Consider the following 17,856-nt stretch of genomic DNA (forward strand, 5'->3'; position numbering starts at 1 on the left):
TATTGTGTATTTTAAGGTATGAATAATCTTAGTTTAAATGTGTAAATGTAGAACAATATTATAAATATCTATGTTTTTGAGGTAAAAATCGAGAATGGTTCCATGAAATAGCATTCATGCGACTGGAAAGATGATGATGTTTAACACTCTTATGGAGAACAAAAGCTGAAGTAGCCTATCTTATTATATTACATATCCTAAATCCATGTGCATTTGGTTGAAATGTTGAGGTGCATCCATTCCTGGGGAGAAATCTACAGTTAGAAACTGATGTGAGCATGCTGCGGCCTCACACGAACCCGCTCTCCTCAAAGTTGCACAACCTTGCTGCCAGGCCGAGTTTTGACCTGCTGGAGACGCTGTAGCGGCCTGCGCACCCGCCGCCACTGCAATATCCCTCCGCCGGTCAATATAGTCTGCTACAATTTTCAGATTTTGGATGTTAACAGAGGATGCCCCCGCTGAATAAAAAAAATGTGCGTAAAGTGTAGTGCGATTAGAAGATTAACGCGGTCCCCAAATATTCGGTTGTGAACTGAAGGGAGCGTTGAGTTCCTCAGTGAAAATAGTCCGGCCGCATAAAGGCGGCTGGCGTCGCCATCAGCGATCTTTCCAGTCGCATGCCGAAGTTGGGAACGGACCATGTCTTGCGATTCTGCTGATTTCAACAGGTAAATACTTGCTATTATGTGATTATTTTGAAAAGGCAGTACGCTATACTTTACTGTAGACACGCATATATCATTGGCGTGCCTCCAGTACGTTGCGGAATGGGTAATTTTGCAGCTAAACGGGCCTCCTCTGTCGGGCTGATGTTGTTGCTAATGGTGATGTGGTAGCGTAGCTTTGTGACTGATGCTGTGCCGACAACCGTTGAAACTGTTGGCACCGAATGGATTTTAACACCGTAATTACCCTTAAAGCAAACAAGAAGGTGTCGCGGTGACTTTAGGGGCCGCTGGTTGTCTCGCTGGGTCATTCTGAACAGCTCCGTTGGCCAGCCTCGGCCTGGTTCTCCGCCGAAGCCCGTCCTGGTCGCGCAGGCCCCGCAGTCCGACATGTTGGCCAGCTGCCGCTCAGCGGAGCTCCATGTTGGGGTATATCTGCACAAAGGCCTGGCTCTTTTTTCCAGTCATACTTGGATTGGAGTCGCAGTGGGTGTGTGGGTCTGAAACCTGACTATGTTACATAAGGATTTTTTTTGGACGGGCAGGTAGTGGAAGGGAGCTCGTGGAATTTGACACGTGCGTCCAGTGAAGTTCGGCGTGGTGAAACGGGAGCTTCAGGGCGTGACCCGGACCGGGAGAGCGAGACTGCCTCCACGGTAAACCCCGGTCCGTGTGTCCGGTGTCTCGGTGTGCAGGAGAGGTGCAGGGTTTACAGGAGCAGTCTGCTAGCCGCGTGCACATGATCCAACACGTGGTCGAAGGCGGCGTGTCGTTAGCTACCGGTTTTCTCATCAAGCTTCAGGACTGACACCATTATTATTGTTATGAAGTTGACTTGCATCTAAAAATGTGTTTTTTTCTTATGATTCCAACAGTTCAAGAGATAGAGACCATGGAAGGCCAGATGGAATGGAGCCTGATGGGGTCATCGAGGTAAAGAAAAGACGCACTAAAGTTCAATAACTAAGATTAAGTACATGAAAGAGCCTGCATGTGTTTTATAAAGTGATTGCAGATCTTATACCAGGAGTCTGTAACCTCTGGAGCCACGTGTCTGTTCAGTCCCTCTGTAGTGGCTCTTACAACATGAAACAAATGTCAAGAATTCTAAAAGAACTACTAAAATTTCGGAATTGTAAAAGAAAAATGCTTGAAAAGAGGAGCAAAACTGTTAAAATTCAGTACAAAGTTGGTTAAATGTAATAAAATGTTCACTATTCTGAACCCTAACTTCAAAAATGCATCATAAGATGTAGTTTTTGTTTGTACATCAAAACTTCCTGAGCTGCATTCGCCTCATTTTAAAGGTTAAATGTGTCTTGCAGCTCCAGAACAGCTTGACTTGGCTGAAAGTCACAAAAATGGCTCTTTTGGTCATAAAGGTTGCAGACCCCTGTCTTAAACCATGTATCAGAATTGATTAAATATGTAGTTTGCATGTGATTTAAAAACCACACTTTAAAAGTTAATATCAATGGAAATATGTAATGTGTATCTTGCTACCTAATATCTTTGGACTGAAAATATACATGTAAATAGTAGAAACGCTAGAAAAACCTAATTGAAGAAAACAAGGAATGTGTCATTGATTTAGTTTTTGCATGTAGCAATCAGTGCTCAAAACTGGCCTCAACACAATGTAGCTTTGTTGTTTACCAATCATTGTTAGGAGTCCATTATTCTGTTCAGACCTCATCAGAGACCTGATTTAATCCTCCTTTTGCAGATATGACAGTATTAAGAGGTGCTCAGAGCCAACCCTGTTCTGCACATAGCCTTCGTGTTGTGCCAGATATATCTGCACATATAGTTACTTACATTTAATGACTTTATATCACTTTTCACTGTTAAACATCACCACGTGGTTCAGCACAATCACTCACGGACAACCTCGTGTATTTTTTACTACTCAGAGCAACTGGAGCGAGATTACGGACAACTTTGATGACATGAACCTGAAGGAGACTCTTCTCAGGGGAATATATGCGTATGGTTTTGAAAAGCCGTCGGCTATTCAACAGAGGGCAATCATTCCTTGCATCAAAGGTACAGGCGTGACCTTTTGTCGGAACTGGATTGTGTATGTTTGAGTGAAATGATGCTTTACCATCTTTCGGGGCTTACCCTATAATGGGGATAACCTTTGTTCACACTGATCACTCAATACTGTCACTTTAAAATGGATTATTTTGCATAAAGGACAACTCTATCTCAAATGTTGTTTTTTCACATTCCAGCTTTTTAGGTATTTCAGCCTTTCTAGATTGTCGATTGTTTTAATTTTCATTTGTTTCCTCCCCTGCGCTCAGGCTATGATGTTATTGCCCAGGCTCAATCGGGCACTGGTAAGACGGCCACGTTTGCCATCTCAATCTTGCAGCAGCTGGAGATTGATCAGAAGGACACTCAAGCTCTGGTTTTGGCTCCCACGAGAGAGCTGGCTCAGCAGGTATGCTGTTCCTGAGGTCTCGGTAACCTCAACAGTGTCTCAGGCCTAGGCAGCACACTGAGGACACTGATTCAAACCATAAGGTACCATCTTTTAAAAATTCTCAAAATTCTGCAAATTTGAAACAATGAGGATTCCTCTTACGATTGGTGCAGTCTCTGTCCATGGCTGCATCGATCTAAAAGGTGATCTGGCTTGATTGAACTGACATTTGTGTGGAAAACTGTGTGACATGATGGCATACCATCTTTCGGGACTGACTCTTGCTGTGGAGAGTTTTTTTTGTTTCACTGATCACGTTGAACAGTTGTTCTGCACACGTGTGTGTGTTTGTCCTGCCTTGTTTAATCTCTAGATGTCCTGAAGTGTTGTTCTTTTGTTTGTTTTACTTCCACACAATAGATTCAGAAGGTAATTCTGGCTCTGGGTGACTACATGGGAGCAACATGTCACGCTTGTATCGGAGGAACTAATCTCCGACATGAAATCTCAAAGCTCCAGAGTGAGTCCCCTCACATCGTGGTGGGGACGCCTGGACGCGTGTTCGACATGCTCAACAGGAGACATCTCTGTAAGCGTCTGCCGCTGCCGTTACTCAGAAGTTCTGCTGTCCACTCTGGGATTGACTGTAAGCTTCCCGTTTCCCACCAGATGCGAAATGGATCAAAATGTTCGTTCTGGACGAAGCCGATGAGATGCTGAGTCGAGGGTTCAAGGATCAGATCTATGACATCTTCCAGAAGCTGAACACCAACATTCAGGTGAGGGTCTGTTAACGCGGGTGAGCGTCGGCGTTCTCCTTCTGCCTTAACAGAAGTCTGCTATAATTGCATGATCCAGATCTCCTGTTTCATGTAATAATGCTAGCAGAGTCCTACGCAGAAGAAGATTATTGTGCACTGCAGCTGAAACTGAGACGTGGTCGAACCTCTTTCTTAATGTTCGTTGGCCGTCGTCTCGAGGTTGGGTGCAACAGTTGAGATTCGAAGCGTTTCACAGCGTTGTTCAAACTTCTGGGATTCCTTTGGACTGTATTGTGAAATGTGTTTCCGCCCCTCCAGGTGGTCCTGCTCTCCGCCACCATGCCAGCAGACGTGCTGGAGGTGACCAAGAAGTTCATGCGGGAGCCCATTCGCATCCTAGTGAAGAAGGAGGAGCTCACCCTGGAGGGCATCAAGCAGTTCTACATCAACGTGGAGCGAGAGGTGAGTTTTTACCTGGCGTTGCTGCAGGGTGGGTGGCGGGCCGCCGGGTGGCGCTGAGCGGGGCGGCTGGGCAGAGCGCTTTCAATCATCTGCTTCAGCTGGTGGCTTCTTGCGTCTGAGATGATCCCAGATTTCTTACACTGTCAGAATTTTATCGCAGCTTCTGTTGGTCTCAAGACGATGGCGCCGCTGTCTCAGTGCAGGTAGGACCAGGGTTGCTCCACCCCAACTGCTTGACTCATGTAGGCTTTAAAGGAAACAATATTTGATTGTGTTTGAGAATAATTGAGATACTGGATATTTATTAGTTTGTGTGGAAACCAGTTTTAAATTAAGACGCCCAGGAGGGCACAGTTCATGTAGTTACTGTTGTCGCAGTCACTGCCATCTGTGGTTATTTTCAGTTTACAAGCAAGGCACACACTTTCTTATGTTAATGCTGTGACCTGCGTTCATGCACTTTGTTTCTCTGTATGTTAAACTTGTATGTATATATATTTTTTGTCAGTCATGATACTTTTTTAAATTGGTTTGTGTTGGTTGTTAAATGTTGATCAGAGCAACATGTGTGAAATGGCTCTATTAAGTTCACAAGATAACAATAATAAAATGATTTGTGAAATGAGTTTGACTAAATCAAAAATTTGGTTTTGAGTACACTGCACTAGGAAATGATGCTATATTGATGAGGTTAAGTAGAATTTACATCACTGTAAAGAGGAAAATGCAATTTTCATTGACTAAAACCAGATGAGAATAGTCCTTGGGTGTTCTGATGGAAATGTTCTGACTTTTAGTCCACTAAATCTGGACTACATTAAAAGAATATGAACATGACTAAAACTAAAATGACAGTTTGACACAGAAACGAGACTGAAGCTAAAATGAAACGGGCTGCCGTCGGATCATTGTAGCTTCACTTCTCTCTAAAGCACCCCGCTCGAACTGCAGGAGTCGGACCTCCGGGCTCGGCTCCTGCGGCTGTGTAAGCTCGGGTACACCAGGGAAGGAGATCAAGCCACGGCGTCGAACCGAGGCGAGGAGGGACCTCTTTCTGAATGTCCAGTGTCCTCTGCCTCCAGATGCTGTGATACATATGAAGGAACACTTGGTTCGTCTGTGTTGATGCCTTTAATCACTGGACTCTGCTCAACAGCGTCGGTCTTCGCCTTTTGCAGGAGTGGAAGCTGGACACGCTGTGTGATCTGTATGAAACCCTGACCATCACCCAGGCGGTCATCTTCCTTAACACCAGGAGAAAAGTGGACTGGCTGACTGAGAAAATGCATGCGAGGGACTTCACCGTCTCCGCTCTGGTAGGACTCGTCTCTGCCGGGTCGGCGCCGTCGTTTCACGGCTCCAGCGTTCGCCGTGTTGATTAGTGATCCTCTCCGTTTGCAGCACGGCGACATGGACCAGAAGGAGCGAGACGTGATCATGAGGGAGTTCCGGTCCGGCTCAAGCCGAGTCTTGATCACTACTGACCTTCTGGTAAGAGACGTCTCGCTCTTCCACCAGTTCAACCCAAAATGTCTCACAGAGTCCTGCGACCGTCTCACCGTGACCAAGCAGTCCAGACTTTTGGGAGATAAAGGCTCGTTCTCCACAATGGATCCTCCTCTTGTGGGAATCTGTTACTTAAATACGGGCGACATCATCGTTAACGCTGTACTGAGGAATCGGCTGCTCTGAGCTGGAGTCACTGAGCGGCGCTTCTCGTTTCAGGCTCGAGGGATCGACGTGCAGCAGGTCTCCCTGGTCATTAACTACGACCTGCCCACAAACCGAGAGAACTACATTCACAGGTGAGCAGAGCGACGCTGCATCGCATCTCCTCTCCGGCGGCCTCCAGGCGCTAACCTCTAACCTCTCCGCCGCAGAATTGGTCGCGGAGGCCGTTTCGGCAGAAAAGGAGTTGCTATCAACTTTGTCACTGAGGAGGACAAGAGGATTCTTCGAGACATCGAGACGTTTTACAATACGACCGTGGAGGAGATGCCTATGAATGTGGCCGACCTGATTTGAGCCCCGAGATTCTCTTTTTGTTTTTTTAAACGCAGTGATAGCGATCGTCCACTTGCATTGTGCTTATATTATTCGAGGGGGATTAAAAAAAAAAACTTCTCAATGCTAAACTTTGGATAAGAATTTCGGTGTGTGTTACAGCGAGGCGACTTCTCGATGGTGGTCCCTCTCGGACAGGTGTAGATTCTAACCTGGACAGCTGGCCGGCTGGCGCTGCGAAGCCATGGGGTCTGTCAGCACTAAGGTCCTTACGGGGAATCTTTTTCCATGTTCAATTAAGATGTGTGTGTTTGATGTTCTCCACCATTTAGTAACTTACTTGTGGACTAAAAGGTATAAGTGCTGTATAAAGTCTGCAAACTATGTTATGCTAACATATGTGCGGTGTATTGTGGGCCTGCTTAGTAGAGGCACCCGTCATATTATACTGTAGTTTCACTTGCTTTTTTTGGTTATATTTTGTGAATGTGTTTAAATGTACCATATTTTTTATCCCACTTGCTATATATGAGAGTTACTCACTGGTTGGCTGTATTCTGCTGACGTGATTTTACCTTCCCAGAGTATATTGCTATTCCCTTGACTACTTTTCAGATTTCCTTTTCCTTTGAATTGTATGTCTTAATAAACTGATATTGCTGTAAGTAAACTCGCTTTGTCGTGATAAGTTGAACATCAAGACTTGTGGCTCCACCTGCTGGTGAAGGTGTGGAAGTGTTGCGGTCGAAAAACATGACCATTCATTTCTGGTTTCACAGGATGAGTCGACTCAAAATACACCAGGAGCATCTTCAGTACTGACACTGAAATCAGTAAAGTCAAACTGCATCAGTGTAAATTGAGAGATCCTCGTGATTCTGAGCTGCTTTGGGGCATCAGCAGCTTTAGGAACTTAGATCACTGATTTTTATTACAGAAAAAGGAACTTGATTGGTTAAATGACCAAGAGTTAAGTGCAGAGTGTTTGAGTCAAATTAGGTTTTATTAAAGTTCAGTGTTTTTAATGCACTTTCATAAACCGCTTCAGCCAAACGGGAACCGATGCTTCTGTTGGCACGGCTCTCGTTTGACCCCCGTGGAAAAAGTCACAGAAGCTGATGCATGCAGAGGTTTCAGTTCCTAAAGTGTCCAGAGTGATCCGGTGTTCACAGGAAGTCCCAGTTTGATGGCAGAGAGATCCTCAGATATTAATCCAGTGAAAACGCCTGTCATTGCTGGTCTGTATTTACAGTATCATTAACTGTATTTCCCCATTTTCTTGGTTCCTTAATGAAGTACCCTGACAACAGCTGACAAAGTCCAACAGAGGGAAGCTCACATTTTTGTCAGCACTGATCACCATCCTCCTCCTCTGTTCTCGTCCTCCTCCTAAAGCTCAAATGCAGCATTAAAGAAGCATTTTTCAGATACAGCACTGTGTCCAGATGGTTCTGATCACTGCTCCTGAGTTGTTCCGGAACCTTTTAGCTCAGATTTGTTGAATTATTTCTCCACTTCCTACAAACTTCCTGTCATCAGCGTCTCAGTGACTTCCTCTGATGTTTCATTAGCTCTAATGGATAGTTTACAAAAAAAAATATCGAAATGGAAAATGATTTTAGATTCGGCTTAACTGACTGCTAGAGAAGTTTCAAGTCGGTGGAGAATAGTGTTAATCCTGATATCGCCTCCTTCCATTCATCCATCAACCTTTTATGCTCTGTGAAAAAGTTCACACAAGTTAATCCAGACGGAAACTTGTGAGACACTAATTTTAATTTTGTTCAACTTAAAAAAAAAAATGTTGCTGCAATCAATCATCTGTCTTAAGTTTTTCTAGTTGCAACTTCTAATTAGTTCTTTTATTTATAAATCTGAAATGCTGTACAGTGTTATCAGCACAATATACAACTTAATGTTCAGACTATGAATGCTCTAGCACAATTTTTGGCACATTTTTTGGAATAGACATTTGATAATTTACCTGACCTACTCTTTCAGACACCCACTGGTCACATCATGTTTTTTTTTTTTGTTCATACTGTGCGTCTCTGGTACCTGGAGAACCAGAGCGGGGCCTGAAGAGCCAGGTCCCTCTGGGTTAATGAGTAAAGCTTTCAAACCATAAAACGCTCCCTGGGCGACGCACGGCGGCGTCCGCTGCTCCTCAGGAATGTGTTCAACGCAGAGAAACGATTTCCTTGTGCATTTGCGGTATTTGTGGCAAACAAAGGTGTTTTATTGCGGTCCGTGTGGGATTTCAGAAGGTTCTGCATCCTGGTGCTTCACTGAGCGTCAGGCCAGAACAGACTCTCCTCTGAGTTTCCCCTGCTTTAACCTCGCCTGCTGTCTTATCTGTTGCTACGTACCGTCAGGTTCGCTTGCTCCCCCTCGGACTGTCGCTTCAAAGCATCATTAATGAGCTGCAGAGAGAACCTTCCCGTTGTGTGAAGATGTTGAAGTGAGCAGCGCAGCCTCAGACTGTCTCCTGTCAAACGCCGTCCCGTCTGCCGGGCCTCCTGCTGTGAGCCGACCCAACATAACTTTATTGTCCTGACGAGACTTCCGTCATGAGCTGACCCCATGTGGGCCACTTTCACAGTAAGGCTAAAAATAGAACTCCAGGCAGCTCGACATCTTTCCAAGTTCACATTTCGAAACAGCATAACTGTGTATTTATAGCATCACACACTAAAAACAGTTGGGTTCAAAAAATAACCAAATTCTAACCTAATTCTAATTGGTATGGAAAAAGACGAAACTCAAGTTAGGGTTAATTTTAACGAACCCAGGAACACAGGATACTGTTGCTGTGCTCGTATACTCCCTTTCAAAAAACTTTTTAATAATAATAATACTAATAATAAAAAAAACAAGCCTCAAAATGGGTTGTTTCCTGAAAAAAACCCAAAGCTGGTGCATAACCTTGAAAACCCAGACATGGGGTTAAATTAATAGGCCTGTAACCCAGGAATTGGGTTACTCTTTATGAAAATAACCCGAACTCTCAACCCAACACTAAAAACTCGAAATAAATGAAGCTAACCCGGAATCCTTCAGAGAACACCTTCCCGTTGTGTTCTGCAGCTTCTGGTTTATCGAACAGACGTTCGGAGCGGGCCGTGAGGCTGAAGCTGGCGTCGGCCCCATTCTCCTTTACATGTTGCCATGGAAACAGTACAGCTGTTTAAAGAACGACTTATCCTGACAGCTCCACAAATAAACATATGGCTGAGGTGAAGTCAGGAGGCCTTTTCTCCACCTCAAGATGATGCGAAGAAGAGGAGGAGGAGGAGGAGGAAGAGGATTTCTGCGTTGGGAAGCGTGGCTGCTGCGAGTCCAGAGGACGCCTTCTCTGCAGACGGAATGGAGACAATGGAACTTTTGAAACGTCTCCTGTCTCCTCATCAGCGCTGACTTGGTCTCTTGCAGCTGGGTGGAAGTTTTTCGAAAACAGTTCGCACCACATTTCCATTTCCTGGCCAACAAACACACGCATACACTCAATTCACAGAACCCCTCGCCAGTGGCCCCAATTTAAAAACCAACCCCGCCCCAACCCCAACAACAACAACAACAACAACAACAGGAAATAGCTGCAATTAGTGAAATGTGACTGCAGATGAAAAGCTGTGGAGCTCATTGAATTTGCATGGAGAACAAAAGAAATCATCTCTCCGCAGCATTCAGGCCCGTCTTTGGAAACTGGTCCCGTCGGCGTTTGAAGACGGCTTTGGCGTCACGCCCGTTAGCACCGAGACGCCGGCGGCCTCCATTATTACTGTGAGCCGTGTGCCACATGCCTCGGCGGATCAGACTCTCAGGACTCTGATGAGTTTGCGGCTGATGTCCGGAGTATTTTTGGCTCCGTGGATCACATGTCGGGCGGAAAACGAAATCGTAGTGAGCAGTCTGCCAGTAAACACACTCAGACGCATCGTTTCCTTTGTGCAGACAGGATATAGAGACGTGAACAAGTGAAGGTGTTAATTGTGGAGCCCCTTCTTTCTTGCACCGTGCTGCCACTTCTGCTCTAATGAGGCCCGAGCGGCGCTTCGCAGCTCCTGCGATGCTGCTGCCTGGCAAACTGTTGCTATGGCGAGAGAAAACACTCGACGGGAAGGATGTGTACCGTTGAACCGGCTTTCCTGGAACCTGCAGTGTTCAGAGCACTGCTCAGATTGTGGTTTGGCGGTTCTCGTCTCTGGAGGGAAATGAAACGGCCGTTAGCATGTAGGCTTGGATTCTTCATCACATCCATCTTCGCGCCTGACTTGACTTCGTACGGCACCTTTTCGATGTTGCATAAGAAGATTGTCTCAACCTTTCCGTTTCCGCCTGGCCGTCTGACCTCATGCTTCCACTTAAGCAAATTTGCACAAGGGATTAAAGAAAACACTGGAACAGAGGAATGCAGCTCTTATCTCTGAGGAGTCATCAGTCGCCTCGGTTTCATTTGTCTCGCGACCTTATCTCTCAAACACAGAATTTAAGCCAAACTCACACAGGTGTTTCGCAACCGCCTCAAATGTTGGCTCTAAGAATGACGAAACTGAAAGAATTTTTTTTGCTGCCATTGTTCACTCCTCCAGTGCTTCTCTCTCTTACAGCAAACAGAGGAAATACACTTCTTAGTACTTGAATTTTTTTTTCTTCTCACAGGCGTTTTTAACACGAGACCTTTGCAGTGCTAAACTCAGTCCAGAACTTCCCACAGCGGTGACCTCTGACCCACATCACAGTTTTAATCACCTCTTCACTGCTTTTCCAGCAGTTCAGCTCACTGCTGCTGTTCTGACAAAGCTTGAAATTGGCCCGGAGCTCATTTACATTTTCGACTGACTTGAATCAGAACGAGTTTAATACAGGAATTAGAAATGTTTGTGGTTACACACTTTACGCTGCACACACACACACACACACACACACACACACATCGCGTTGTCGGTCATGATCTGAATCAGACGCCTCATGCTTCATGGTGTCTGTGGTCTCCTGTGAAACAGAAAACCTCACATATTGGCATCAGAATTCTCTGTCCTCTCCACTTCTCAGGACCACTTCAGTCATTTTATCGTTTGTAAAGGAATTCCATGCAACCTGTGCAAACAAAACTTAAGAAAATATCTGACCATACATTATCTTCTGATGGATTTCCTAACTGTCTGACCTTTGATTCTTCTGTATGAGATTTTTATTCCCCTGCACAGGAAGCCGTGGGCTGCAGGAAGTAGGCGTTCGCACTATACAATCCAGCGATGCAGCAGGTGAATCATGACACTCGTGTGAGTGTTTTAAACCAGCAAAATGCTAATTTGTGGTCCAAATGACGATCCGGACGCCGCTTGGGGTTCCCCCCCCCCCCCCCAACACTTGCTCCCCAAAGAACGCAGTGGCTCACTTCGCCAACAGAGTGCAGACTTTATTTAGTTAAAAAACTTTTTTTTTTTTTTTTCACAAAAGCAGCTTGCTTCTCGTCATACCGTCACACCCCCGCCCTCTGGGATCACGTCACTTTATTCTTTCGCACTTCGTGGAGACGTTTTTCGGCTTGACGTGTCCTCCTGACTCACTCAACACATCAATGCACCGCCTCGCCTCCACATGTTGAAAAACACACACCTATAGCCTCATATGCTCTTTTTGTAATAAAATAAATAAAATGCCAGTATCTTAATCCTGTTTTATTTGAGTTCCACATTTTCTGGGCAGGTCAACGGTGCGTCATGGTCGAGGAAAAGGTGCAAAAACCAAGACAGTGAAGTAGCGGCTGGCAGAGAAAACGTACCAGCCGGCTGGAATCCCGTTTGTGGAAAAAAAAAACAAAAACAAAACTCATGAGTTTGAGTCGCATGTTCGTGGCATCTGTTCGAAGTTCCTTGGTTCACATTCTACGGTCAACGTACGTAAATCCCGCCGTGTCAAGCTGCGAGGCCGCCGCTGGTCTCACGCCGCTCCGACACGGATGTCCGACTGAAAGGACTGAGGTAATTATTTCCAGCGGTGATCCTCAATCGACTGACTGACTGACGCGCTCATGCACACACACACACACACACACCGTTATACTACTACAAAAACGCCGCTTTGCAGGGGTAGGTGTTGAAGTAGTAGGGTTTACAGAGCAGCGCCAGCTTGGCGGCGGTGCAGTACAGCCTCCCCAGCGGCCCGGAGGTGTGCTGCTTGACGCGCGGGTGCGTCGCCGCCCTCCACAGGTCGTGGATGTCCTCCACGTGGCCGTGCGACGTCATCATCTGGCTGTAGATGCACTGGTGGTACGGCGCCTTGCCCTCCCCGGAGAAGTAGACGTGCTCCTGCGGCGACACGCCCACCGCGTTGGCGCAGATGCCCATGAACACGTCGTCGATGTAGAGCGAGGCGTTCAGGGTCAGCGTGGCGTGGTAGATCTTGTGCGCCACGTCGCTGGAGACCACGTAGCCGGCGCCGGCCGTGTAGTCGGGGTAGGACAGCCACCGGTACATCTCGAGGGGGACGTAGTACTTGCTGCTCCGGTCGCGGATGGGCGGCGCCCCGCGGTGCACCCGGCCCACCCAGAAGTCCGCCACGCCCCTGCTGCTCAGCTCCTGCAGGTAGCCCACCAGGTTGGGCATGTGCACGAAGACGTCGTCGTCGGCGGTCATGAGGAAGCGCGCGTGCGCGCAGTGCTTGTGCATCCAGTGGAACTGCAGGATCAGCTTCAGGGTCAGGTTGTGGAAAGAGTCCAGGAAGTCTTGCTGGATCAGGTCGGAGTGCAGGCGGTCCTCCCGGACCAGGCGCTCCTGGAAGCCCACGCCGCTCCTCTTGCTCCACGCCGGCTCCTCCCTCTTGGTCTGGACCGAGCCCAGAGCGAACAGCACCTTGACGGTCACCCCCAGCGCGTGGCGGATGTAGGTCTCATTGCCCCAGGTGGACCTGATGGCGTTCCGCCTCTCGATGTTCTCCGGGGACGTTTTGACAAAGAGGAGCAGGAGGACGTCCCGGTCGGCGCACTTACCCGGGTGGTTCAGCAGGTAGTGGAAGCTGCTGAAGCTCCGGGCCTGCTCGCGGGGGATGGTGAGGCTCTTGTTGATGCAGGTGAACTGGTTGACGAGGAGGTAACGGTACGAGTAGGACTTGACGTGGCTGACGACGCTGTTGTCCAGCTGCTCCCAGCAGATCATCACCACCGACAGCACCAGGCAGGTGGTCATCAGCTGCACCAACTGACATTTCCGTATCCTACGGAAATTGACAAACATCCTGGAGGCTGGTCACCCTTTGGCGGCGGTCCCTGATTGGCCGGGGATGACAGCGGGGCGGCGGATGGCGGCGGCGGCGCGTTCGGAGGAGGTCAGGTATCGGATCAGAGTGTGGTTCCAGTGCGTCGGGGCTGCATGTGCTGGGGCTTCCATCCTAGGCTTTCCGCATTCAGCAGGAGTCAGAGGCAGGGCTGGGAGTCACAGGGCGCGCCGGAGTTCCTTCGTCACCGCCGGAGAATCGCTCACTTGCTCAGAGTTGGCCAACTGCCGGACACTCATCTTTCCGCTGTCGCCCTGTTGAGTGACAACACATGTACAGCGGTCAGTAAACGTCTGATTTCAAACAGAAAAAGAGGAAGTGCAGCCAAGTCGGACGGCAGGAGGATGTCGTTATGGGAACCCGGGCTGGTGTCTCAATTGCTGGTCGGCTCGCATTTCCTGTTTGCATGCAAAGTCCGAGAGATGTTTGATTTCTGTTTTGTTCAAATCAGGCAAAGGTTGCCACGTACGAGTTCCCACAGTGACAAAGATCCATTATCTGCCCTCAGACACAGCTCTTTATCTTCAGGCTGCAGTTCCTCTTTCTTTGAACAAGGTAAATGCAAATCAGCGGAAATGTTCTTCTTGTGAGTTTTTCACCTCGCATGTTTTGGAGCAGGAGCAGTGATGTTCGCTGCCAGGTTAAATTGCTGGTGGGTTGGGTGAACGGGAACGGCGAGGGGTGGGGGGTGGGGGTGGGGGGTGAGCTGAATGCAACAGCCAACACAGCAAATGCTGCATTGCAAGCTGGTCCATAATGGAGGGGTTTAAGGCGCAGACCCCCTGAAAACGCTGAGAGCCGTAGAAAGCGTCGGGACACAATGGGCAGCGTCAACACGGCTCGGCCGCACAAAGCTGGGTGAGAATAGGCTGCTTCCGCACGGGCACCGGGCTAAAACCAGGGCCAGATCACGATGGGCCCGGGACTCCCGCGGCAGGCTGGGAGCTTTTCTAACATCGCTGGCTGGCCTGTGCCTAATGGGGTCACTGACTCAGAACGGCTTTCTCTCTGCCCGATAATGAGAAACCTTCACCTCCACCTCGCACAAGTCTCCAGCTGTCACTGCTTTACTTCAGAGACACAACTCATTTGTAAAAGATGCACTAATTCTCTGCAAAAGTGCCGAGAAATACCCGCGCTGTACTTGCCGCTGTACAAATAAAGCTGAACTGAATTTGAAATTGAAAACTCACAAGTTCAGCTGCTCAACCTGGATCTGATGAAAGAATCTTTTTCTTGTTGCACGTTGAGCTGCTCACCACTCCCTTCGGGGGACGCTCCTCCTGTCCCGACAGCTGTCGTCACTCATCTCTCTAATAACTGTGGCGTTTTGCCATCAGGACGTCTCATCAGATCATCACACCTTTCTGAAATTTGACCCTCTTGACTGGCTTCAATTTGGAGGATTAAATTACAACACTGCCTTCTTTATGTGACCCACCCGGAGTTCTTGTGTACTCTAGCAAGATTAATTTCTCTTAACTAATTTTGAACTTATTGACTGAAGGCGTTTTCGCCGTCAGACACTACAAACACATGATCCGTCATCTCCGTGCACTGTACAACACTGTACCCAGCACACACACACACACACACACACCACTGTTGATCCACACTGTTCTGTCTCGGCTGCATCTAAAACAAGCACCGTGAAAGTGAACCACCCCACAAGCATATTTTCAAAGTCACCATTTGTATAAATAGACCTGAAGTGCAGAGGCTGAACGAGAGGGATGAAAAAAACATCACACCATCAGTGGAGCGACCATCCCAGCACTCACCGGCCAAAGAAAGAAAGAAAAGAAAAGAAAAGAAAAGTGTGTGGATCTGATTCAGAGACAGCAGCAGCCGTCCGTCCCCCGGTGGGTCTTCTCCTCCGCCGCCCGGCCCGTCTCTTCCACTTCAAGTTTACTTTCCCTTCAGTCAACAGGAGGCAAAACACTTGTCAGAAGCGGCGCCGGCTCTCAGAGAAACGGTGTTAGCGATAAAGTCTGAGGCGGCGTCAAACACCGAGTAGCTTCCATATCATCACATTGACCTCAGCACTTGGACTGGAAGTGGCTTGTGAAGCCGGTTGCCTTGGCTCGGCTCACTCTCCTCCCTCCCTCCTGCCTCCCTCCCTCCTCCCTCCCTATATCAGCGTAGGTGGAGGCAGAGTGAGGGGGCAGGATGAGAGGAAGGCCTCCGAGCTTCATCTCTCTGCTCTGTCTGACGCCCAAAAGGTGAAACCGCAGCAAAATCTACATGATAAAGAATAGAAATCTCTATTTGACAACACGTGTACATCTAGTGAAAATAAGTGAGGATTTTTTTAAAAGCAAAACCGCCCGTCTGAACGTATTTAAACAGCACAGCTACAGTCAAACAGCAGTGGCAGTGACGGACTGAATAATGAGCTGATCATGGAGAGACAGTCCGGCGTGCCAGGCTACCTCGGATCAGCCAAACCTCCTTTAACAGCAGGCCGGCCCACAAGATTCACCTGAGAGAGCAGCGAGCAACTCCAGCAGTAGATGAACGTCTAAAAATACACTGACTGACCTGATTAAAAAGAAGAAAATGTTTGTCAGGAGGTCACCATGTAAAAGGCTACTGTACAAGACTGCTGGGTCCTGAAGAGCACATGACTGATGGATCACGAGCTTCTCCAGAAACGCTTTAAAAAGAAAAAGAGTGATACGTAGGCCCAGGGGTTCGAGCATTCACTCCTTACTGGATGCACACTTCTATGTAATGCAGGTACATTTGATGCCATTTATAATTTCACTGTTTGGGTAATTAATGCCTCAGTTGATTGCTATGAGAAAATAAAATCTCCAGTTCTGCAGTGTTAAATGCTGAATCTACAAGACTGTTCAGCAAAAAGAAAAGAAACAAAAAGCTTTCATGCATTTTCCCAATGTGCTTATCCACAAACAAAAGGAACTTTGAAAGGCAGTCACCGCAAAGTAAGGAAACAGAACTTGCTGTCTTTTTCCTTCCTGAATGCTTCAAACGCAAACATATAATAAGCATATTCTCAACACACACGTACACATACACACATAACCCTGAGTAAACTCTTCAACAAAATATCTTCAACTTATTAACCCTTTAGGATCTGCTGTTGTTTTTTTGTCTCCAAGAATCACAAAAGGTGCATCATCACACTTTTTCTACTGCTTCAGGAGTTACAGTCCAACAGTCAGTTTGAAGTGAACGTTGCATTAAATTAAGGCGGTGCGGGGATGATGGGAAGACTTCGTCTTCATTTATGCAGAATAATGGTTGTCACTTTTAACTTTTGTGAGGAAAAGCAGAGAACTTTGGGACAAAACTCTTAAATATGACAAAATATTCCTAAACATGTCTTTTAACTGTTTACAAATTAAATAACGCCGCCCTCGTGTCGTTTTAACAAGACTGGTTTTTTGTTGTTGTGTTTGTTGGTGTCACCAAAACGAAGCAGGGAGATGATCTGTGTGTGAGAAGTTTGCAGACGCTGGTTCGCGCGCTGAGAGGAAGGAGGGTTTCATACCTTCAGGCCGCGGTTTGCAGCTGGAGATCAGACGCTCAGTTACTCCTCCGATCAGTCAATCTGCAGCTCTCCACCTGGAGCGATCCAACACACGCCGCACGGCGGGGGGCGACCGGAGGCCGCGACACACCGGACCGGGGTGCAAACACACCGCGAAGAGCCAAGAGCAACTCAGTCCTTTTATTCGGTCGATTTAAAACGTCCACAGGTGGAAATTGTGTTAAAATGAGTGATTTATTTTGGCGTTTTTAGAACAAAAATAAAGGGCAGCCCCTCTGTCGACCTGAATGGACACGACGTGTAGCCTAGCAGCCGCTAAAAGGGAGAAGAAAAGTTTTTTTCAGGGGTTCATTATTTACATGTGGATTTATTTATTTAAACTTAATTATTCATTTCTGGAAAATTACCATATCTTTACATATATATATTTAGCGACTAAATGTTAATTGTATATTTTTTTCAATTAATTTTATGGTCTCAGACTGTAAATGGACTTCACTGATATAGTGCTTTTCCACTGCTCGGGCTGACCCACAGTGCTTCAATTGTTGATCACATTCATCCATTCACACACACATTCACACACCAGGGGAGGCAGCTGCCACGGAAGGCGCTCAGACCATCCATTGGGAGACGTTTGGGGTTCAGCGTCTTGCTCAAGGACACATCAACATGCAGACAGATGGGGATTCTAACCTGAAATTTTCCAATTGAGAGATGATTATATCATTATAA

At 47.2% G+C, this 17,856-nt stretch overlaps 2 protein-coding genes and 4 non-coding genes across 8 annotated transcripts; 5 read left to right on the plus strand and 1 right to left on the minus strand.

The window, feature by feature from the left end:
* The first annotated feature begins 541 nt into the window (after positions 1–541).
* On the plus strand, positions 542–6,996 carry eif4a2 (eukaryotic translation initiation factor 4A2). The gene is made up of 11 exons (XM_030114900.1): positions 542–671; positions 1,544–1,601; positions 2,582–2,714; positions 2,978–3,117; positions 3,520–3,688; positions 3,769–3,878; positions 4,179–4,322; positions 5,501–5,638; positions 5,724–5,813; positions 6,048–6,127; positions 6,203–6,996. The coding sequence occupies exons 1-11, from the start codon at positions 643–645 to the stop codon at positions 6,345–6,347; spliced, it is 1,236 nt and encodes a 411-aa protein (XP_029970760.1). The 5' UTR covers positions 542–642; the 3' UTR covers positions 6,348–6,996.
* On the plus strand, positions 2,757–2,830 carry LOC115406194 (small nucleolar RNA SNORD2). The gene has a single exon (XR_003933507.1). It is a non-coding gene; the product is annotated as a small nucleolar RNA SNORD2 (small nucleolar RNA).
* On the plus strand, positions 3,343–3,417 carry LOC115406193 (small nucleolar RNA SNORD2). The gene has a single exon (XR_003933506.1). It is a non-coding gene; the product is annotated as a small nucleolar RNA SNORD2 (small nucleolar RNA).
* On the plus strand, positions 3,915–4,095 carry LOC115406191 (small nucleolar RNA SNORA81). Its single transcript, XR_003933504.1, has one exon. It is a non-coding gene; the product is annotated as a small nucleolar RNA SNORA81 (small nucleolar RNA).
* Positions 5,240–5,420, plus strand: LOC115406192 (small nucleolar RNA SNORA81). Its single transcript, XR_003933505.1, has one exon. It is a non-coding gene; the product is annotated as a small nucleolar RNA SNORA81 (small nucleolar RNA).
* Positions 6,997–11,765: 4,769 nt separating the features above from the next.
* b3gnt5b (UDP-GlcNAc:betaGal beta-1,3-N-acetylglucosaminyltransferase 5b) lies at positions 11,766–15,654 on the minus strand. 3 transcript variants are annotated; one of them, XM_030115992.1, is made up of 2 exons: positions 15,386–15,654; positions 11,766–13,858 (listed from the first exon to the last, which is right to left on the minus strand). In XM_030115992.1, the coding sequence occupies exon 2, from the start codon at positions 13,562–13,564 to the stop codon at positions 12,398–12,400; it is 1,167 nt and encodes a 388-aa protein (XP_029971852.1). In that variant the 5' UTR covers positions 13,565–13,858; positions 15,386–15,654; the 3' UTR covers positions 11,766–12,397. The 3 variants fall into 3 exon arrangements, with proteins under 3 accessions (XP_029971852.1, XP_029971854.1, XP_029971853.1); XM_030115994.1 differs by lacking the exon at positions 15,386–15,654 and adding an exon at positions 14,798–15,198; XM_030115993.1 differs by lacking the exon at positions 15,386–15,654 and adding an exon at positions 14,204–14,286.
* Between the last annotated feature and the right edge of the window lie 2,202 nt (positions 15,655–17,856).

Source organism: Salarias fasciatus, chromosome 18 (genome assembly GCF_902148845.1).
Source record: "Salarias fasciatus chromosome 18, fSalaFa1.1, whole genome shotgun sequence".
Taxonomy (NCBI): Eukaryota; Metazoa; Chordata; class Actinopteri; order Blenniiformes; family Blenniidae; genus Salarias; species Salarias fasciatus.

Bases quoted from the DNA above. Each gene is read 5' to 3' on its own strand.
- b3gnt5b (XM_030115992.1), bottom strand. From the start codon at position 13,564: ATGTTTGTCAATTTCCGTAGGATACGGAAATGTCAGTTGGTGCAGCTG.
- eif4a2 (XM_030114900.1), top strand. From the start codon at position 643: ATGTCTTGCGATTCTGCTGATTTCAACAG. The intron at 672-1,543 runs GTAAATACTTGC...TGATTCCAACAG, and splicing joins GATTCTGCTGATTTCAACAG to TTCAAGAGATAGAGACCATG. The intron at 3,118-3,519 runs GTATGCTGTTCC...TCCACACAATAG, and splicing joins CGAGAGAGCTGGCTCAGCAG to ATTCAGAAGGTAATTCTGGC.